General features: G+C 35.6%; 1 protein-coding gene across 6 annotated transcripts in view; it reads left to right on the top strand.

The window, feature by feature from the left end:
• The window catches only part of LARP4 (La ribonucleoprotein 4), a 128,051-nt gene extending 123,113 nt beyond the window's left edge, over positions 1-4,938 (top strand). For all 6 annotated transcript variants that reach the window (XM_037845879.1, XM_037845876.1, XM_037845880.1 and 3 more), the window contains exon 16: positions 1,152-4,938. In XM_037845879.1, coding sequence (XP_037701807.1) covers positions 1,152-1,490 — 339 coding nt within the window. In that variant the 3' untranslated portion in view covers positions 1,491-4,938. The remainder of the gene's footprint in view (positions 1-1,151) is intronic.
• The last annotated feature ends 18,968 nt before the right edge of the window (positions 4,939-23,906 follow it).

Genomic DNA, 23,906 nt, shown 5'->3' with positions numbered 1-23,906 from the left:
ATACGAAGAATTTGTTTTATGTGAGGAAGAAAAGATAACAGATTAGATCATGGGAAATTATTCTTTTTATATTTGCTAAGGCAGAGTCATTTGGAAATACCCTAAAATTGTGGCTACCGACATTAGAAGCTAAAGGAGGTTAAAGTCACTGTCAAGGAATGGGAAATTTTATCCATGTTAATGAAGTGGAGTTACTATTCATTTTGTTTCTGTTGATTGCCTTTTTTCCTGATCATATTATGATTAAGTGAAGCTTCTTTCTTATTTAAGTTTTGATGACAGTCATTTTTAGACTAATGTAGTCTTGAAATTCTTTTTGTATATATGTTGCCTAACAAGTCTATTAAACCCATGACAGGCTGCTCCCATTTTTATTCAAGATTCAGACTCATTTTGTAACTTTATAATTAGGAAAATACAGAAGTGCTGGGGACAAAAAATAAACCTTTCTAAACTAATAGTATTTTCATTCAGTGATAGAACTAGTAGCATTTTAGTAGAGGTCTTTCTTATTTATATAATAAGAATATTTTATCTTGTCATTTAATAATGATAGTAATAATAATGAAATAGAAATAAACATTTACTGAATGCCTACTGTGTGCTAGGAGCAGTGCTAACACATTTTTACTTCATCCAGTTCTCACAACACTACTATTATCCTGCTTTTTCAGATGAGGTAACTAAGACTTTTAATTAATCTATTAATACATTATTGGGATTTGATAGCCCTGCAGAAGTTCTTGTGAAGGACTTCTCAGGGTTCTTTGTAGCCAGAGAAGAGAAGGTGGAACCATTTGATTTCATCATGAGACTATACATCGTTAATTGAATTTGTCCTTTCTTGTTAGAAGTGCAGGTTGTCTCCAGTTCTTTCACCACTATAAACAGTGCTGACACAAACATCCTTAGGGTAAATTCCTTGAATGAAATTGTCATATGCTAGATAAATTATTAAGGTTTTTTATTATTTTCAACAAATATGTTTTTTAAAAGATTGTACCAATACGCTCTTTATATGAGAGTTACTGTTGCCCTTACCTGAAAGATAGCTTACTGCTTCCTTTGTGATTAACACAATCCTATTTGTACTTTATTATTTAAGTAATATACACTGTAACTTTTTTATGTTTCTTTTCATCATTTCAAAGGAACCCCGAAAGCTGAGTTATGCTGAAGTGTGCCAGAAGCCCCCTAAAGAGCCATCTCCAGTTCTTGTGCAGCCACTACGGGAACTTCGCTCCAATGTAGTATCTCCTACCAAAAATGAAGAGAATGGAGTTCCTGAGAAGTCCATTGAGAAACCACATGAGAGGCCTGAAGCAAGGGCTAGTAAAGATTGTTGTGGCTTCCGAGGCAATACGATTCCCAGGGGAGCAGCTGGAAAAATCCGAGAACAGAGACGCCAGTTTGGCCATAGGTCTATACCTCAGGGAGTGACTCGACGTAATGGCAAAGAGCAATATGTGCCACCCAGATCACCAAAGTAACGAAACAAGAACAACAAAAAACAACACAAAACTATTCAGAAACTTCTCTCTCTTCTCAATTAAACTTGAGCCATGGCTATATTGAACTGTTTTGCAGGGGGAAGGGGATAGCTAGGAAAGAAACAGAAGAAAATAAGTCCTTAAATCATTATGGATTTTGGAGTTGTAAGCATTAGAATCCTGAAATTCATCTCTAAAGTGATTTTAAAATTCTGGAGGATTCCAATCAGTATAAATATATATATATACACATACATATATATATACATATATAAAAGTATAACTTTTCTATTTTTGTTTTTAAATTTAATTTGCAGAGATTTTCTGCCTTGAATCAATTTTGAGGGTTCAGATTTAGCTGGGAAAAAACATTACACATCCTTCAACATAGGAGATGAGGGAGTGAGAGTAAATATTTTTTGAAGAGTCCTTTCTGTAAAATTAGAAATTACTTTTTTTAATCTATTTAAAGCTTGGCTTGGAGAATGCCATTTCTGCCTATATGGCCTTGTGTTGCAGAGCAGATCATTGGCTTGGGTGCCTGTTGTGGGTGTGAATGTGTGCAAGAGTAATTGAAGCCAAATCTGTTGTCATGTTAGTAAATAATTTGCAAACAGAATGTAATTCTTGAGTAGAATTTTTTCCCAGTTTGGAATTTAGTTTGTCTTTTTGACCTTTTTAGTATTTCATTCAATAAGCTGTTAAGCTCTGATTGTACTTGGATATGTAACTACCAGTTGGCTTGATACTCAAGGAAAGAATGGGGGTTATGCAAAAAATGAAAAATTTGGTCTTAGACCAACCTGAGTGGATAGGTCAAATGGACTTACGAGATTTAAACTGCCCTGTGATGCCCGCTGCTGCCACCCCCCCACCCCCCTAATGGGAAACATATTTTTGTGTGTTACTTAATTTGTTATTCTCTGTACTTCAGCTGCCTACCCCTAAAAGCAAAATTACCACCCACCTACAGAATTGTCTGTTTCTGTTTTGACTGTCTAGTCACATCATATAACAACTATTCTAAGATTGTTTTGACTGTCTAGTCACATCATATAACAACTATTCTAAGCATCTGATTTAATGTTATTGAAGTATTTTACTCTTGTGTTCAGGTATTTAGAACTCTAGATCCAAGAATGGTAGGGCAGTGTGTCCCTACAGTAATTTATTTGTGTTAGTGTTAAAAATGAAACCTTGTAACTGACTCTTTAAAGTGTTAAATAGTGTAGTAGTGAAAAGTTTTTCTAAAAGTTTAATTTGGGGGCAACTTTTTCCAGTTTACAGTGTATTTATCACCTTCCTTTACTTCCCTCCTCCAAATTCACTGAAAAAGAACCAGCATGTAGTATTTTTGAGTTAAGGTGAAAAGGAAGGCTGAAGAAAATTAATGCATAATTTCTCAGTGAATAAAGTGGTGGCTCTTACATATTAAATAGGCAAGTTTACATGCTGGTATTTAGAAAATGGCTGAAATATTAAAAACCGTATTGAATTAATCTGTTTTAAGTCACACCATCTTCAGAGTTCTATGTAAGGTTCTTTTTATGGATAGTTTGTAGCAGTAATAACTGTCCCTTATGTTAGTGAATTTCATATGTACAAATTTAAACTGTAAATTGTAAACACTGGAAAGCACCAATGTGACATAGAATAAACATCTTAGTAATATATTAAAATGAATGTAAGTGGAGGTTTAAAATTACATTACTGTGAAACTCATCTTCCAACTCTAAGCTTTGGAGATTTGTATTAGGAGGTAACTGTTAAGAGCTTTGAAAACACTGCACGTTTCTTTTCTGTATAAGCCAGAATTATTATTTCTTTGTAATTTATTATTCAGCTTGGCAATAGCTTTTGATTTGATGGATTGATAACATGGTATAATATATTTAAGCAGTTTGAATCTATTAATTTCTACACACTTTTTAGAAATCATCTACTAGGTGAAACATACAATAAAACTACCTGTGAAATTTGGGAAAGTTTAGGTCCTTTTAAGAAAAAAGTATTAATAATCATTGATTACATCTATGACAAAAGTGCTTATTTTAGTTTACTTAGATAATGCAGTTGGTGGAAATGATAAGTGTTAACATTTGTGAACGCATTCGATTTAAGAGAATAAACATTTTACAAAAATCACTTTGTAAGGATCATAAAGTTAATTATTGCACTTAAAAGTGAAATATTGCCTTTTTTTTTTTTTTTTACATTTCACAGATTTAGGCTTGTATGCTTGTGATGTTAGTCCATCCAACTTCTAAAAAGCTAATGGATCCAATTAGGGCCTTCGTTTTTTAAGAAATCAAGTTTTTTCTTGCTTTTCTCCCAAGTGTTACTGAAAATAGAAAATTTAAAGACATGATCATTTTAAATTTTCTTTTAAAATAATAGTTTTTAATTTACATTATTACATCTCTTGTCATTGGATGTATAGGGAAGAATAAATAAGTTTGTGTGTATATATAATATATATATATTCTACAGTATGTATTTGGCATTTTATTGCAGCAGATTCAAGGTTTATATCTTGATGCTTATGAGTTGTGTGAAAATGTTGGCTTTTTTTCACTGTAATTCAACTATTTATTTGGTTCTTTAGCTGGAAATATTTAAATTTCAGATCTTTCTCTCTTCACTCTTAGAATTTAACACTTCCATGTGTTGTTGGAGACTAAAAGTAGATCAAGTACTATTACAACTAATTTTGTATGTACACAGTTTACAGTAAGATCAAATACTGATTATTCACAGATTATTTGATCATCTTATTGTGTGAAGAAAACAAGTCACACAAATTCTTCACCTTCTACTTGATAGAGAAGGTACATAGAGACATTGCAAAACCTGTCTTCATTTTCTCTCCTGATGATTAATGTTTTTCATAATATCTAGAGCCTGTCTGTAGATCTAAGTAATTTTACTTTTGCAAAATACAGGCACTGGCATTCAAAATTGTGAATTTTCAACTGGATTTTGGAGGAAGATGATATCTTTCAGTGATACGGGTTTGTTATCTAATGTGCTCAATTTGTATGTGATCAAATGACACGCAGAATTTTGATATATTTGATACCTATAATGAAGGTAATTTGAGTATTGTTTTACATTCCTTTTTCCTTTTTAAATAAACAGGTTGTCTCTAGAAAGCTTAATGATGGAATGTTGGGATCTTTATTAGTGTGAAGGAGAACAAGAAGGGTATTGCTGGAGCAGAAAATAGTACTTAAAAGTTACTGAACACTTGCTCCAGTTTTATTAGTTATGGGGTTAATAGTCTTTTAGCCTAAATGTCCATTGGTTTTAGTTTGTCACGGTTGAACAACACTGGGTTAAGCCTCTGATATTTGTGTTGGCAGTATATATCAGTATATAAGAGAACCACCAGTTCATTTACAGAAAAGAGAAAACACAAAAAGGAGAGCAGTATAGTGCCTCTTTTTTTTTTTTTATTTTTTTTTTATTTTTTTTTTTTTTAGTATATTGCCTCTTGATGGATGTAAATTTGTAATTATAATATACAATGGGCTTTTTTTCTAATTTTAAAAATTATTTATAATTTGGTTGCCATTAATTTAACTTCAGGCGTTTTTGGTGTGTATTATGTACTTAGTGTGAGCTTCCAAGAAGATACATAGATACTATTTTCAGTTTTCATTAGCTGAATTGAAGACATTTTAAGAAGTTGAATGAGAATTTGTTTTCAGGTATAGTTGAGAGTAAATCCTCTTAATGTTCATCTGATTATTAAATAACAAAGTTTATTTTTAAAAGCTGAGAATTTTTGTGAATCTTTGAATAGACAGAGTTTCTAAAAGTGCATCTCAGATATCAACAAGCTGTGTATAAAATGGTTTTGTTTTCAGTTTTGCAGCATAAAACACTGAATAGTGTATGTAAAGAAATATCCACATCTTTGTTGGTTTTTACCTGATTCAGGTGTCCCTTGAGTGACATCTCTTAAATGTTTGGGGTGGGGGTCAGAACCGGTTGTCTGACTTCTGTTTTGTCCATTGCTTAGGTTTATTCCTGTTGTCAAAACTGCCCCCCAAAAATGGTGTGACATATGCTCATGCACAAAATGTTAAAATTGAGTACATCCTTGTATTTGTATTTTTGTTTTCAACATTGCCAAGGTGCTATGGGAAATTAAAGTTAACACAATTAGAAAAAAATAAAACTATTGCAAAGAACTTGTTTCCTTTTCTGTAGGTAATGCATGTCTAATGACTACTTGTGCTTTACTTTTTAATTTGCGTTTTGCACACTAGTTCCTTCACTTCTGTTTTCAGATGTTTTGGGGGGAGTGGCATGGGGGAGATGACATTTCATCTCTAAAATGAGGACAGGGAACCAAAAGATGATGCAGTTTTGATTCTGGGTTTTACTTAAATTCCTTGAACGTCAGAGGCATTTATTGAAGGGGAAAATCAGAGGGATTTTGCTTTCATGGGCAGATTATGGCCTGACTTGAGTAGTAAATTATGGGCTTTTAAATTTCTTTCATTGCCACAAAGAAACCATGAGCTCACCCTCACCTTTTCACCCACACCCTTGCATTGATTGTACTGTCCTACTAAAGGATTTGGAGGGTTCTTCAAAGGAAAAAAGTTCACTGAGGTTTTAAATCTCTTTATAAAACTGATGGCCTAAATGGAAAAGCTGAGTCACTATCTGGCTGTTTAATAGCTAGTATCTACAAATTAATTTGACAGCTCAACTTTTACTGAATACTGTATTGCTAAAGAAACACTGGAGTGGTGGTAAGCCACAGTTTGTTCTTGAATTTTTGTTAGGGTGAACTTTTTTAATGGTAGAAATTTAGGTCTTAATTATGACCTAATTTTAAATTAGATTCTCTAATTCTAAAAAATATTCAGAGCTGTTTACTATTCTACAAGTTATGTGATAGGGAAATGTTTCTGAATAATATGTATTAAGGTAACAAATAATAGCATTCTCTTCGATAGCTACTTAGCTCATTATGGAATTGCCGTTTAAACAGCTAAAGCTTTTGATTTGCTAATAGAAGTTACTTACTTTGAAGACCGCTAATGTCAATGAGCAAAATGTCCCAGTAATAATAGGTTTGCAGCAGGTTCAGTGCAAGCAAAACCTTGGGAGCCTTAAATCTTGGTGTTACATTTATTTGGCTAAGGGAGTTATGTGTGTAGCATAGATTTCTCTTATCATATAAGGAACACAGTTAATTCTCTTTAATGGACAAAGGGCCAGATTGATAAACTCAGATAGTGTAGGCTTTTGAGTTGTATTTCAAATGAATGGATTTGTCGAGTCTCATTGCTCAGATACCTTGTATTTATTACCTGTGCCTCTTTTTGGAAAATATTAACCTGAATATCATGCCTCTAAATCTAATATAGATTAGTATTAAAGGATTATGAGTTTTCATGAGAGTATGAAATGAAAACTATCAAGGATGTCTTTAGTTTTATGTATGACGGTCTAAAGAAACTAGGATGCCTTCTCTTTTGTCATAATGCTCCCAAAAAAGGACCCACTTTTCCTTCTGGTCTTACGTGAGGGAGGGAACTACCTAAACTTTATCTTCAAAAATTCATTTTTGGGGGCTATGTTGGGGTTCTGTGTGGTGGTGTTTTATTATTTTAGCAGCTTTAAGTTTGAAGCTATTTCAAACTAAAAAGTTCTTTAAAAATTCATTTTTTGGTGGCTGTTCTGTATCTAGGTCTTTGGAACTACTATACTTCCCTCCCACTTCTTTGTGTATCTGCTGTATCAGACTTACTGAGCCATACAAGTCCAGCACTCCTACCCCATAGTATTAGATGGGCTGTTATTTCTGTTTACACACTGTGTTTTGAACAATGCATCCAAGTTCTAGCTTTGCTATTTTACATTCCAAATTCTGCCTGAACAAATAAATATGATCTTGACCTCCTTGTCAAAACTGATGGTATTGTTTTAGAAATGGTGCTAATAACAATGGGATTATCTTAAGGATCTCACTTTTTAACGTTTTATTGTGGTAACATAGCAAAATGTACCATTTTAACCATTTTTAAGTATAATCAGTGACGTTAATTACATTTACAACATTGTGCTACCATAAGGCAACATCATCTTATCAAAACTTTTTTTATCACCCCAAACAAGAAATTCATTAAGCAGTAACTCCCATATTCCCCCGCCCCAGCCTCTAGTAAACTTTACTTTCTGGCTCTGTGAATTTGCTTATTCTGGATATTTCATGGAAGTGAGGCCATAAAATATCCTTTTGTATCTGGCTTATTTCAAGATTTGTCCATGTCATAGCATGTATCAGAACTTCATTCCTTTTCACAGCTGAATAATCTATTGTATGCATATACCACATTTGGTTTATATTTTGATCAGCTGATGGATACTTGAGTTGTTTCACCTATTGGCTATTGTAAATAATGTTGCTGTGAACATTGGTGTACAAGTATCTGTTTGAATCCCTGCCTTCAATTCTTTGGGGCATGTACCTGGGAGTGAAATTGCCAGGTAATTTTTTTTTCTTTTCTTAAACAACTTTTATTGAGATATGATTGTACAATAAAGTGCATATATATAAATTGTGCAATTTAATTTTCACATATGTATACATCCATGAAACTTTCACCTTAAGTCAAAATCTATGTTTAACTTTTTGAGGAAACACCAAACTGTTTTCTGCAGCTGCACCATTTTACATTCCCACCAGCAATACAAGAAGATTCCAATCTTTTTCCACATTCTCACCAATACTTATCCCATTTTAAAAAATGATAGCTGTTGTGAGTTTGAAGTGAAATTTCATTGTGGCTTTGATTTGCATTTCCCTAGTGGTTAATGATGTTGAGCCTATTTTTATGTGCTTTTTGGCCATTTGTATATCTTTTTTTTTTAAATATATATACTTTTTTTAATTTAAAAAGTTGTGGATTTACGAAACAATCATGCATAAAATACAGCATTCCCACAAATCACCCTATTATTAACACCTTACATTGGTGTGGAATATTTGATACAAATGATGGCAGCACATTTTTATAATTTATTAACTATAGTCCATGGTTTAACTTAGGATTTACTGTGTAGTGCAGTTTCATGGATTTTTTAAAAATGTATTCTATTATATATACAATCTCGCATTCCCTCCTTTTAACCACATTCAGATAGTTATTTCAGTGTTGTCAATTATGTTCACAATGTTGTGCTACCATCACCACCATCCATTACTAAAACATTTCCATTGTTCCAAATAAGAATCCTTTTACATTTTAAGCCTAACTTCCCATTCCCCACCACATCCCCTTGGTGGTTATATTCTAGATTCTGGTTATGAGTTTGCTTATTCTAATTATTTCATATGAGAGAGAGAATATAATATTTGTCCTTTGTTGTCTGGCTGTTTCACTCAATGTTGCGTCTTCAAGATTCACCCACATTGTTGCATGTATCAGGACTTCATTCCTATGTATACAATTCATTGTATATACCTACAATGGAATGTTATTCAGCAGTAAAAAGGAATGAAGTTCTGTATATCTTCCTTGGAGCAATGGCTATTCAAGTCATTGGCCCATTTTTTTATTGGGTTCTCTTTTTGTTGAATTGTAGGAGTTCTTTCTTTATTCTGGATATTAAATCCTTATCAGAAATATAGTTTCCAGATATTTTCTTCCATTCTGTAATTGTCTTTTCACTTTCTTGATAAAGTCCTTTGAGTCACAAAAATTTTTAATTTTGATAAAGTCTAGTTTATCTCTTTTCCTTCTGTTGCTCATACTTTTTGGTATCATATCCTAAGAATCTGTTGCCAAATCCAAAGTCATGAAGATTTTCTCATGTATTATTCTAAAAATTTTAATGCTTTGAAATCTTATATTTAGGCTGTCGATGCATTTTTATTTAATTTTTGTATATGGTGTGAAGTAAGTGTCCAACTTCATTTTTTTTTCATGTATATCCTGATTTCCAAACACCGTGAATTGAGAGAATCTTAGGCATCTCTTATCTGTTACTGCTAAAATTGTATTTCCTTGTTTTCTTGTGTGGTTAAAAGTATTTTCTTATGGTAATTAACTTACTTGTTACTTGTTTTTCCATTAGGTTGTCAGTGTCTTGTTTTATTTGTGGGGTCCTTTATATATTTTGGATATTTCATTGTGTGTTAAATACACTAGAAATTATATATACTAAAATAAAGGTTAAGTTTGACTTACATTTCATGATTCAGACTTAATGTTGACTTCTGGGTTTTGAGGGTTTTAGTCTCAGTGTATTTTGATATCTGGCCAGGAAGATCCCCATTTTTAAATTTTCATTTTTAATTGTTTTGACTTTCCTTGAATATTTTATATTTCATTTGAACTTAAGAATCAGCTTGTGCTTGTCAACTTATGATAAACAATTGCAATGAGATTTTGATAAAGATTGCATTGTGATTTAGGGATTAATTTGGGTGGCATTGATATCTTTATAATATTGTCTCCCCATCGGGGAATCAGTAACTATTCATTTAGGTCTTTTTTTATACCATTCAGGTAACTTTTACAGTTTTCTTCACATATGTCTTGTACATTTATAGTTAGGTGTATTTCTATTATGTTATGCTGTGCTGTACATGTGAGGTTTTTTTTTTTTTTTTTAAACTGGCTATTGCTAGAATATAAGAAAGCTGTTGGTTTCGTTTGTTGACCTCATCTTAAGTCACCTTACAAAACTCATTCTTTTCTAATAGAATTTGTATGTAACCTCTATGAAAGTATGGATCTTATTCAAACACTTTACCCTTACTACCTAGACAGTGCCTGATGTGTTATAATAAAATATATTAACTCAATATATGTTTGAATGAGTGATGATAATTTAGTTGATTCTCTTGAATTTTCTAGGTAGATAATATTTCCAAGTTTCCAGCTATTAGGAGATTTTGGTAAAGAATGTTCATGTTTTGGAATACCCTTTCTTTTACATACACATCAATATTATGTGAAATAGAAAAAGATAAAATCACAAAGCTATTACCTCATGTAAAAATAATCTTTCTCTCCAGTCAAAAGGTAAGAGTTTGGCAGAAGCATGACCCAACTATATGCTATTTATGGAGACTTACCTTAAATTCAAAGACATAAATAGGTTCCAAGTGATAGGATGGAAAAAAGTCAGGCAAGTAGCCAAAAGATAGCTAGGGTAGGTAGCTATACTAATATCAGATAAAATAGAGTTTAAGTCAAAAAGTATTATGAGGGACAAAGTTCATTATATACTGATAAAGAGGTCATTTCAAGAAGACATAACAATTATAAATATATATGCACCTAACAGCAGATCTCCAAAATATATGAAACAAATATTGACAAATATTTGAAGGGAGAAAAAGCTCATTCTACATTAATTGTAGACTTCAATATGCCACTTTCAATGTTGGATAGACCATCTAGACAGAAGGTCAATAAGGAAATACAAGACTTGAATGATACTCAAAACCAACTACACCTAACAGCAGCAGAATACACATTTTTCTTTAGTGCCCATGACTCATTCTCCAGGATAGACCATATGTTAGGCCACAAAAAAAAGTCTCACTAAATTAAAAAAATACTGAAATCATACAATATATCTCCATCCAAAGTAGAATGAAGCTAGAAATAACAGAGGGAGAGGTATAAATTCACAAATATATGGACATGAAACAATGTACTCTTTTTTTTTTTTTTTTTTCCGCTTAGGAAAGAGCAAATACTTTAATATCCTAATTGAAGCTGACAAAATAATTCCAAAGCCAAATTCCATGGGTTATTTACACCATCATTCTCTTATGGAAAGCAGAGAATTGCTCACACATATGTACACTTAGCATACTAAAATCTAAAATGCAGACATTACTATTCTTCCTCTTGAGAGTAATAAATACCACTAACTTTGAGATTTGAGAATTTTTTTATATGATAGAGAAAACAAATATACTAATCTTTAGATGTTAAGAAGATTGATTTACCAAAAGTGAGCTTAAAGGTTTACCAAAAGTTGTGTTGGATGGACTAAATGTCTCAAAGCATATTACAGGTTTTTTTACCTTAAGGTATCTTAACAAGTATGATTGCAATATTCAATATTTCAAACTTTAAACTGCACTCTTATCACTGTGAGACTCAGAACCAAACTGTTTTCCTGCAGTTGTGGTTTATTGTAATTTAATCCATTTTCTCAAAGACCGTTCAACACATTTGTATTATTCCAGTAATCACCATGTGTTCTAGTTTGCTAGTGCTGCTGGAATGCAAAACACCACAGACGGATTGGCTTTTATAAAAGGGAGTTAATTTGGTTACACAGTTACAGTCTTAAGGCCATAAGTGTCCAAGGTAACACATCAGCAATCGGGTACCTTCACTGGAGGATGGCCAATGGTGTCCAGAAAACCTCTGTCAGCTGGGAAGTCACGTGGCTGGCGTCTGCTCCAAAGTTCTGGTTTCAAAATGGCTTTCTCCCAGGACATTCCTCTCTAGTCTGCAGTTCCTCAGAAATGTCACTCTTAGTTGCACTTGGGGTATTTGTCCTCTCTTAGCTTCTCCGGAGCAAGAGTCTGCTTTCAACAGCCATGTTCAAACTGTCTCTCACCTGCAGCTCCTGTGCTTTCTTCAGTGTCCCTCTTGGCTGTAGCTCCTCTTCAAAATATCACTCACAGCTGCACCGAGTTCCCTCTGCCTGTCAACTCATTTATATAGCTCCACCGATCAAGGCCCACCCTGAATGGGTGGGGCCATGCCTCCATGGAAATATCTAATCAGAGTCATCACCTACAGTTGGGTGGGGCACATCTCCATGGAAACACTCAAAGAATTCCAATCTAATCAGCACTAAAATGTCTGCCCCACAAGATGCATCAAAGATAATGGTGTTTGGGAGACATAATACATTCAAACTGGCACATTCCACCCCCTGGACCCCAAAATGACATTATCCTTTCATATACAAAATACATTCATCCCAAAACAATGTCACAAATACTTAAATCATTTCAGTAACAACAGTTAAGTACAAGAACTCATCAAAATCAGTTATAGGTGTGGTCAGTCCTAAGGCATAATTTTCCTTTAGCTGTGGATCTGTGAACTTAGAACAAGCTATGTGCTTCCAATATACAAAGGAGGGACATTCATGGGATAAACATTCCCATTGCCATAAGGAGAAAGAGTAAGGAAAACAGGGTTAACAGGACCAAAACAGTTCCTAAAACCTGCAGGACAAACTCCATTAGATTTCAAAGTCTTGAGAGTCATTTAGAGAACAAAGTTGCATCCTTGGGGCTTGAGAGAGTGGGAGCCTAACCCTTCCTAAGGGCCTTTTCGGCAGCCCTTTCCTCACCAAATGCTTAGGTGAGTGCTCCAACATATCCTCACACTGGGGAGACCATCTTCTTGGCCCCACCCTCCTCAAACATTGGGGCAGCACCCGGATTCCCTTCCATCTCCGGGGCACATGCTCAACCCCTTCAGAACAGTGTGGTGGCAGCCAGGCTCTCCCCAATTCCCTGGGAATGTGCTCCACCTTTGGAGCATGGGGTGGCAGAACATTTCTTGAGCATGGAGGCAGAAGGCCTGCCCTCAACCTCCAGGGCAAGCTCACGCTTTCCATGTGTGTGGGCCGCTCCGCTCTCCCAGCCTGAGACCTCTTGACTCCAGACCTCAAACTCCATGGCTCTGTCTTTGAGGAAATTTTTCCTTCAGTATTTTCCTTGTCTGTCTCCTCCAGTCCAGACTGGTAACAGCTCTTCTATAAAGATCTCACAAAAATTCTGTTGGCTTTGCATGAAGCACACAGGGGTCAAAGCCATCAGACAATAGGACTTTCCACAAATCCTTTCTGGATAACTCCATCTCCAGTCTTGGCTTGTACTGAAATGGTGGCTGGGTTCCATGTTTGGTTAAATCCTCACATTGGGCTGTAGCTTCTGGGGTTCCATCCCCTGAACACTCAGAGTTTTCCAGGCCATCAGTTTCTGGTTCTTTGAAACCAAGAGTTCAGTTCTAAGTTTATCTCTCTCTGCTCGCATTTTACTATAAGCTGCAAGGAGAAGCCAGGGTACATCCTCCACATGTAGTCTGGAGATCGCCTCAGCTAAGTATTCCAGGTTGTCACTTTCAAATTCTTCCTTCCATGTGACACCAGGGCTCAATTTTGCCAAATTCCCTGCCACTTTAAAACAAGAATCACTTTTCTTCCAGTTTGCAACAACACATTCATCATTTCTGCTCAAGTCCTCATCAGAAGTTTCTTTAGAATCCATATTTCCACAGTCTCTTCAAAGCAGTTTAGGCATTTTCTATCAAGCTCCTCACAATTCTTCCAGAATCTTCCCCTTATCCATTTAAAAAGCTGCTCCAACATGTTTGGTATTTGCAAACTCAGCAGCAAAAGCACCCCACTTCTCTGGTACCAAATTCTGTTCTAGTTTGCTAATGCTGCTGGAATGCAAAACACCAGAGATGAATTGACTTTTATAAAAGGGGGTTTATTTGGTTACACAGTTACAGTCTTAAGGCCGTAAAGTGTCCAAGGTAACACACCAGCAATTGGGTACCTTCACTGGAAGATGGCCAGTGGCGTCCAGAAAACCTCTATTAGCTGGGAATGCACGTGGCTGGTGTCCGCTCCAAAGTTCTGGGTTCAAAATGGCTTTCTCCCAGGACGTTCCTCTCTAGGCTGCAGTTCCTCAAAAATGTCACTCTTAGTTGCACTTGGGGTATTTGTCCTCTCTTAGCTTCTCTGGAGCAAGAATCTGCTTTCAACAGCCGTCTTCAAACTGTCTCTCATCTGCAGCTCCTTGTGCTTTCTTCAAAGTGTCCCTCATGGCTGTAGCTCCTCTTCAAAACATCACTCACAGCTGCACTGAGTTCCCTCTGCCCCTCAGCTCATTTATATGGCTCCACTGATCAAGGCCCACCCTAAATGGGTGGGGCTATGCCTCCATGGAAATATCCAATCAGAGTCATCACCCACAGCTGGGTGGGGCGCCTCTACAAAGAAACACTGACAGAAATCTAATCAAAACTGATAACGTCTGCCCACACAAGATTTCATCAAAAATAACGGCGTTTGGGGGACACAATATATTCAAACTGGCACACCATGCTACCCCAAAAATAAGTGAACAGTTTATTAAGAATTAAATGAGTATGGAATGTGATATATAGTACAGGTAAGACACTCAAGACTGGTATAATAATATTATAATCCCACAAAGCTAAATTTCACTTCCCAAAAAAAAAAAAAATTATGACAAAAAAAAGCAATCCCATCATGATAAAGGTAGTTCTTACAAACACACCCACAAAACCACCAAAAAAAACCTAAATAAAAAGCTCTCTGGAAATACTGCCATGCTATAACATATTAACCATGATATAATCACTCATGGGAAAATAACATGCTAAGCAATGGATTAGGTGAAACAGCACTGACAGCAATATTGTAAACTCATAGACCATGATGATTTTACATGACAAGCAATTCCAGAACCATTCATGGGGTGAGAAATATCAGCTAAATGCTGAGAAAGTTATGTGTAAATATAAAACCCAAACCCGGGTTTATCTCATTATCTTCTAGTTATAAAAATCTAGAAGCTTATAGAACTTGAAAAATTATAAAGTTCGGCATATTCCATTCATATTTCAAGAAAAAACTTGAGGATCATATATGCAATTAGAGTGCTGTATAAAAGCATTAAGGTCAAGATTTGACCTGTAAAATAACAATCACAAACTACCATAGCAACAACTCCAGATACGCATTTACCACAATTAATTCTTACTCAGAACAAGTAAAATGATTTTCTAGCATTTTATGTATGAGTTACTGCAAGGGACCATTTAATTTAGTATACAATGTATTTAGAATACCATGTGTGTGTATGTGTGTGTGTGTGTGTGTGTGTGTGTGAGAGAGAGAGAGAGAGAGAAATGGTACAAAAAGTGAAGGGGAACATCCTCATTTACTATGACTTTAGTGAATTAAAAATTCTTCCTTGACTTTTGAAGGAGCTAATCAGCAACTAAAATAGATTGCCAAGCTATCATGCTTGCCTCCGTACCAAGATGTTTTAGCATGCTTTGTGGAAGAGATTGTTTGACTTTAGAACATAGGAATGACATTTCATGGGATACCACTCCCCTCCATAGCTGCCAAACAGCACAAACCTGGCTCCAATTGGGCCTGGGTGTCAAGATTTGGCAACACAGCAGGAAGCACCCATCTGAATACACTTGCTCATTCAGGAGGCCGGGAGCAAACTGAGACATCTACCTTTTATAGTTTTGAGTTAAGTTTACCCACAATGGTGTATAGATTGGCTACAAATTTTATAAGGTAAAGAAAAAAGAACAAGACAAAAACTACCCACTCCCATTTGCTATGTTTTTGCTTGTTTGTTTCCCTTTAGTCTGAAGGTAAATAGATTGGGAAACTATCCAGGATTACCCTTCCCACCTTTCAAATTTAATGTCCTAATTACATTCCATGAAAGGGGTACCATAATTAAACAATGGCAGGATTTATCCCCTCTAAAACATAGGAGGTACTTGCTCTAATTTTCACAGAATGACACCAGAAAACTTCTCAAGGTGAAACCCAGCTAAGAGGTTTCTTTAGCAATCAGGCCCTTATCATAGAGCTCTTTGGAATGTGTGTCTTGTACATACGCAAAGGTATCACAAATCAAATCCCCAGAATATTCATGAAACAAGTTCTTAAATGGGAAAGATTTCTAATGAGAGAGAAATGGCTTCCATCAGCAAAGTAAACCTGATAATCTTTCCCAACTGACTAGGTTTCTGCTAAGAACTCAATGTAGCCTCTGGAATCAAATGTAAATATCACTCAATCAGGATGTTAAGATGAAGTACAGATGGAACAGTACATATGAAAAAAATTTGTAAATGGCTGCAGTTTTAAAACATCTATATTAAAAAGCAATGCAAAACAATATTGGGCTAGTACAAAAGCTCTTATTTATACCTTTACAAACGAAATTGTATTCAGTGTAAATGCTGTGTTTAAAGAACAAATACTGAATTAGTAAAATGAGTTTTGTTGAGGGCATTACAAGTTTCTGTTAGAATCAATGTATAACATATAAAAGGTTCAAGTTAATGCTGTTCATAATTTAATACAGACAATCCCAGTTTAACCTGGAATGGCAACTGTTAAAGTGCTGAAAAACGAGATATTTTTAAAAACTGCATATTATTAAAGCTTTACCAAGTCAGAATATTAAACTTCTGACTTTACAATTGAATTTTAACAAACATTCCAAGAATAATTAACACCAATCCTGAAACTCTTCCAAAAATTTGAAGAGGAGGGAACATTCCCTAACTCATTCTATAATGGCATCATTACCCTCACACCAAGGCCAGAACGAGATATGACAAGAAAAGGAGACAGAGCAAGATGGCAGCATAGGGAGGTGTGGAATTTAGTCCCCATGAACAGTAAGTAAATAGCCAGGAACAGCTAGAAAATAGTCTGGAACAACTGATGGGGGGTCAACTGTGACCGGACAACATTGTACATCAGTCTAGAACTGGAACACCTGAGATCACAGCATAGAACTGTAAGTAAAGCTTCCCAAACTGCGGAGCTGGCCTCCCTCCACCACTGGCACAGCAGGCTGAGTTGCAGAATTTGCCATGGGAGAATGAAGCAGTCCCTGCTGGGAGCAAGGGAATGTAGCTCAACCAAGCTCCAATTGCAGTTTTAATTAACAAATTTGGACTACTGAATACATGCTGTGAGCACAGATAAATTCAGAGCAAGCAGGAAAGGAATCTGGAGGTTTATCCTGGCAGAGAGGAGGCAAAGCTGATGGAAAAAATGTATATATATACATAAATAAATAAGAAAAACAGTCTGCTTTTGGAGTCCACTGAGCTCAGAGTACTGGAAAAAAGGTTGTGTCCCAAGAAAAGGGGCACACAGAACTGGGTATGAACTCCAGTTCTTGCATGGCGATCTGGAGGGCTGGGGACTGGCTCTGAAAAGGGGACTTCTTGCTTTTTTCCTTTTTTTCTCTCATTCTAAGTAGCTCATTAGAGAAAGCTGCAGACAGTTTCAATTTTCAGCACTAACCAGGCAAGAGTGGAGTTAAGATAGTCAGAGACTCAAAGGAAAAACTCAAGTGTAGGAGACAATTCCCTAAAGGGCTAATCTTTCCATAAAAAGGGGAGTGGATGGGGCCCAGCTCAAGTGGCAGCCCTCCCTCAGAGAATTCAGACCCCAGAGCCTGGGGATAAAAAAAAACAGAAACAGCCTAAGCTTGGCTTCTGACACCTTGGTTCCTGGCTGGGACAGGGTCCACTGAGAATTAATCAAACAAATCTCCTAAATCAATCCAAAAACCAAATCAGTGAGTTGAGGGAAGATATGGCAAAAGAGATGAAGGATATAAAGAAGACATTGGGCAAACATAAGGAAGAACTCAAAAGTTTGAAAAAACAATTGGCGGAACTTATGGTAATGAAAGGCACAATAGAAGAGATGAAAACACCATGGTACTGGCACAAGGACAGACATATAGACCAATAGAATTGAATTGAGAGTTCAAAAATCAACCCTTGCATTTATGGCCAACTGATTTTTGACAAAGGTGCCAAGTCTACTCAGTGGGGAAAGAATAGTCTCTTCAACAAATGATGCTCGGAAAACTGAATGTCCATATGAAAAAGAATGAAAATGATCCCTACCTCACACCGTATACAAAAATCAACTCAAAATGTATCAAAGACCCAAAATAAGAATCAGAACTTTAATACTCCTAGCAAAAAATGTAGGGAAGCATCTTCAGGACACTGTGTTACACAATGTTTTCTTAGACTTTATACCCAAAGCACAAGCAACAAAACAAAAAAATAAATCAATGGGACTTCATCAAAATAAAAAAAAATTGTGCATCAAAGGATTATATCATGAAATTAAAACAAGAAACTGCACAATGGAAGAAAATATTTGAAACCACATATCCAATAAGGGTTTAATATCCAGAATGTATTCAGAAATCCTACCACTCAACAACAAAAAGACAAACAACCCAATTTAAAAATGGGCAAAAGAACTGAACAGACATTTCTTCAAAGAAGATATATAAACGGCAAAAAAAAAAAAAAAAAACCACAAACATACACACACACACATGAAAACACTCAACATCATTGGCCATTAGGGAAAGGAAAACCAAAACCACAATAATATGCCATTTGATACCAAAAGAGTGGCTACTTTCTTTGGAGAGAATGTGGATAAACAGGAACACTCATCCATTGTTGGTGGGAATGTAAAATGGTGCAGCTGTTTTGGAAGATGGTTTAGGGAATATACTTAGAAGTGGGATTGCTTGGTCATCTGGTGATTCTATATTCCCCAAAGAAATGAAATCGGGGACTTGAACAGATATTTGCCCACTGATGTTCATAGTGGCATTATTAACAATTGTCAAAAGAAGAAAGCAATCCAAGTGTCCATCAACTGATGAACGGATAAATAAAATTGTATCGTATACATACAATGGAATATTATTCAGTTGTAAAAAGGAATGAAGTTCTTATACATGTGACTGCATGGATGAACTTTGAAGACATCATGCTGAGTGAAATAAGTCAGACACAATAGGACAAATATTGTATGATAAGTAAACAAACTCATAGAGTAAAAAACTAGAATATAGTTTACCAGGGGTTGGGCTTGAGGTTGGTAATAGAGAGTTATTGCTTAAATTGTACAAAGATTATATTTTGGGTTAATGGAAAAGTTTTGGTAAGGGGTGGTGGGGATAATAACAGAACACTGAGAACGTAAATAACAGCACTGAATTATATATTTGAATGTGGTTAAAATGGGACATTTTAGGTGGTATGTATGTTACTAGAATAATTTTTTTTAAAAAATCCATAGGACAGTACAGCACAAACAGTGAACCCCAATGTAAGCCATGGATTATAGTTAATGGTACAAATATTAAAGTGTTCTTTCATCAATTGTAACATAGTACCACACTAATGCATGGTGTTGATAATAAGTAGTATATGAGAATTCTGTATTTTGTGCATTATTTTCCTGTTAACCTACCACTTCTCTTAAAAAATTTTTTTAAACCAAATCAGAGAGAATTTGTCATGAGTATTCCTGCCCTACAAGAAATAATGATGAGCTATTTCTGCTGAAATAAATGGACTCTCACAGTAACTGAAATCAACATGAAGTATTTAAGAGCACTGCTAAAGGTTATTACAGTATAAATACTTTATAAATATATTTTTGTAACAGCATAAAGCAATAATAATTATACTGTTTGATGATTAATGAGTTCATAATGTGTAAATATGTGATATGGATGACAATAGTAGCACAAAGGAGGAGGTAGGGAATGGAGCTATATTGCAGTTAAATGGGTATTAATCCAAACTAGAATGTTTTAAGTTAAGATGTTAATTGTAATCCCCAGATAAACCACTAAAAAAATTAATCAAAAAACTTAGTAACTCTCTTCTATTATTTATCTCAATATTTTAAAATAAATTTGCTTCATTTCTATGTATATGTACCTGTCAAAATGATCCCACATCCTCTGCAGATTTATAAAGCTCCTCATCATAGACATGGAAATTTCACAGTTTCATTTAAAAAAAATTTATTTTGAAATAATTATGAACCCACAGTAAGACATAAAAATAATACAAAGTGTCCACATGCCCTTCACCCAGCTTCCCTCAATGGTGACATTTTATGCAACTGATATCTGTATGTCAGATATTGACTAGATTACAGACTTTATTCAGTCTTCACCATTCTCTTATCTTCATCATGTGTGTGTATGATTCTAGGCAATTTCCCCCTTTAATATTTGTACCATTAACTATAATCCATGGTTTACATTCGGGTTCACTGTTTGTGCTGTACTGGCCTATGGATTTTTAAAAAAATTTATGTAACCAACTCCACAATTAAGGTATAGAACTCTTCCATCACCACAAGCAAACTCTCTGATGCTACCTCTTCGTATCTGCACTCACCCGTCATCCACCCTCCATCCCTGTTCCCTAGCAGCCACTATTCTATTCTCCGTCTCCATAGTTTTGTCATTTTGAAAATGTCATATAAATGGAATCATACAGTATGTATACCTTTTGAAAAATGACTTTTTTTATAATGCCCTTGAGGCCCATCCAAGTGGTCATATCAATAGTCCATTCCTTTTTATTATTTATTTGTTTAATAACTTGTTCTAAGTTTCACAGGTACACAGCCAGAAGGGAATTTTGCCCCAGGACAGACACACCTTTAACTGATTTTGATGAAATTTTGTAGTTAATACTATTACTGAAATGATTTAAGGCTTTTGTGATATTGTGATGGAATGAATATATTTTGTACATGGAAAGAACATGTGTTTTTGGGATCCAGAGGGTGGAGTCTGATGATTTGAAGCTGCATGTACCCCAGAAAAGATCATGTTCTTTTTTTTTTTTTTAAATCTTCATTTTATTGAGATATATTCACATACCACGCAGTCATACAAAACAAATCATACATTCGATTGTTCACAGTACCATTACATAGTTGTACATTCATCACCATTCCTGTGGGTGCAGACCTGTTGTGGGTGGGACCTTTTGATTAGGTTATTTCAGTTGAGGTGTGCCCCAGGTGGGTCTTAATCCTCTTACCGGAGTCCTGTATAAGAGGATAAAAGACAGAAAAAAGCCAAAGAAGCTTAAACAGAAGGACATACACAAGCTAAAAGAGAGAAACACACAGATGCTCAGAGAGGAAGCCACTGTAGCCAGAAGCTGAAAGCAAGGAAACCCAGGAGAGAAGGGAGAGACCAGCAGGTGCACCATGTGACTTCCCATGTGACAGGGGCTGAGGATGCTGGCAGCCTGTCTTCAGAGTCCAGGTAACATCCTGTTAATGCCTTGATTTGGACATTTTCATGACCTCAGAATTGTAAACTTATAAGTTGATATATCCCCATTGTAAAAGCCAACCCATTTTTGGTAAATTGCATTTCATCAGGTTTAGCAAACTAAAACAAGTATTACTATTACAAATCAAAATGCAATGAATATTCCTGTATTCCTGTATGAGTTTTTGTGTAAACTTAAGTTTTAATTTCTGTGGGTAAATGCTCAAGAATGTGATTGTTGAGTCATATGAACAGTATTACCACCAAAAAAGGGGGGGGGGTTGTTAAAATACTATACTAGAAAATATTATTTAACATGAAAGAAAGTGGCAATGGAGGAACAGAAAATTTAGAAAGACGTATAGGTTCTCTCTCTTCTCCCTTTAAAGTCTTCAACTGATTGAATTAAATCCAGCTGATTGAATTCTCTCACTGCAGAAGACATGCCCTTCGTTGATGTAATCACTCAAAAATGCAGTCAATTGACTGATGATTTAATAAACCAGGCTTCTGGTTTATTAACCAGCCACAAATGTCCTTGCAGTAATGGTTAGGCCAGTGCTTGCTTGACCAGACACATGGGCACCATCACCTGGCCAAGTTGACACATGAACCTAATCATCACACATGGTGTGATTATGTGATTGTAAAAACCTTGTGGCTCACACTCCCTTTATCCAGTGTTTAGACAGATGAGTTGAAAAATGGGGAGAAAAACTAAATGAAAAATAGTGTGGGATGGAGGGAATGGATGCTTTGGGTGTTCTTTTTCACTTTTATTTTTTTCTTTTAGGAGTAAGGAAAATGTTCAAAAATTGGGGTGATGAATGCACAACTTTATGATGGCAGTGTGAACAGTTGGTTATACACTGTTGGTGATTGTGTGATATGTGAATGTATCTCAATAAAACTGAATTTAAAATAAAATTTAAAAAAAATGAAAACTGCTCAAGAAACCACAACTGAAGTAAAAAAAAAAAAAAATCAAAGCCATAGACAGAAGATAACTGCAATACATTATATCTTACGGAGGATTCATATCTGTATTAGTTAGGGTTCTCTAGGGAAACAGAATCAATGAGAGGTGTCTCTGACTATCAAATTGTAAAAGTGACTCATGCAACTGTGGGTATGCACGAGTCCAAATTCTGTAGAGCAGTCAGCAAACTGTCAACTCCAAGGAAGATGTCCGATGAACTCCTCAGGAAACGAACTGGCAACTTCGACGAACTCCTCACGAAATGCTTCACTGGGTAGCCGAAGAAGAAGTGAAGGTCCTCTATCTGTCTTGCTTATAAGTCTTCAACTGATTAATTGAATTAAATCCAGCCAATTGCATTCTCTCATTGTGGAAGACACGCCCTTTGGTGAGTCATCAGTCACAGCTGCAGTCAATTGACTAGTGATTTAATAAACCAGCCTGCTGGTTTATTAACCAGCCTCAAACATCCTCACAGCAATTGTTAGGCCAGTGTTTGCTTGACCAGACAGCTGGGTACTATCACCTGGCTAAGTTGACACATGAACCTAACCATCACAATATCTAAAAAAAAAAAATCTTGCAAGAAAATAAGAAAAAAGGGCAACGTAGTAAAGGACAATTCACTGATGTGAGAACCCAAGGGCTAATAAATATAAACTTAGTCCCTCTAGTAATTAGGGAAATGCAAACTTAAACAAGATACCATTTTATAGCCATCATTGTTACAGTCTGATCATCATCATTTTAACAGTCTGATAATGCCAAGTATAATGCAGAGCAGACAAAACTCCCATACATTCCCGGTATGTGAGTATTAATTGGTATAGCTTTTGAAAACCATTTGGCAATATGTGGTAAAGATGAAGGTGATCAAACTCAATGACATGGGTATAGCTGAGAAATTCTCACGTAAGTACTCCAGAGGATGCACACATGGATGTTCTTGCAACTCTGCAGTAGAAAAACAGAAACAAGCAAAATCCTAAATATCCACCAGGGATACATAAATGATAGTATATTCCTTCAATGGAATAGCAATTTACAGTTAAAATAAATCATCTACAACTGCATGTAATACAAAAGGATGTGTACAATATGATGTTGCACCAGTTTGAATGTATTGTGTCCCCCAAATGCCATTATCTTTGATGTAGTCTTATGGGGCAGACATTTTGGTGCTGATTAGATTTGCTTGGAATGTGCCCCACCCAGCTGTGGGTGATGACTCTGATAAGATATTCCCATGGAGGCATGGCCCCACCCATTCAAGGTGGGTCTTGATCAGAGGAGCCATATAAATGAGCTGACTCAAAGAGAAGGAACTCAGTGCAGCTGTAAGTGACGTTTTGAAGAGGAGCAAGCTTGCTAGAGAGGAACGTCCTGGGAGAAAGCCATTTTGAAACCAGAACTTTGGAGCAGACACCAGCCACATGCCTTCCCAGCTAACAGAGGTTTTCTGGATGCCATTGGCCATCCTCCA

The sequence above is a fragment of the Choloepus didactylus genome, chromosome 8, assembly GCF_015220235.1.
Source record: "Choloepus didactylus isolate mChoDid1 chromosome 8, mChoDid1.pri, whole genome shotgun sequence".
Classification (NCBI taxonomy): domain Eukaryota; kingdom Metazoa; phylum Chordata; class Mammalia; order Pilosa; family Megalonychidae; genus Choloepus; species Choloepus didactylus.
Note: the sequence above shows the minus strand (reverse complement) of the source record. Positions and strands in the feature narration are given on the sequence as shown.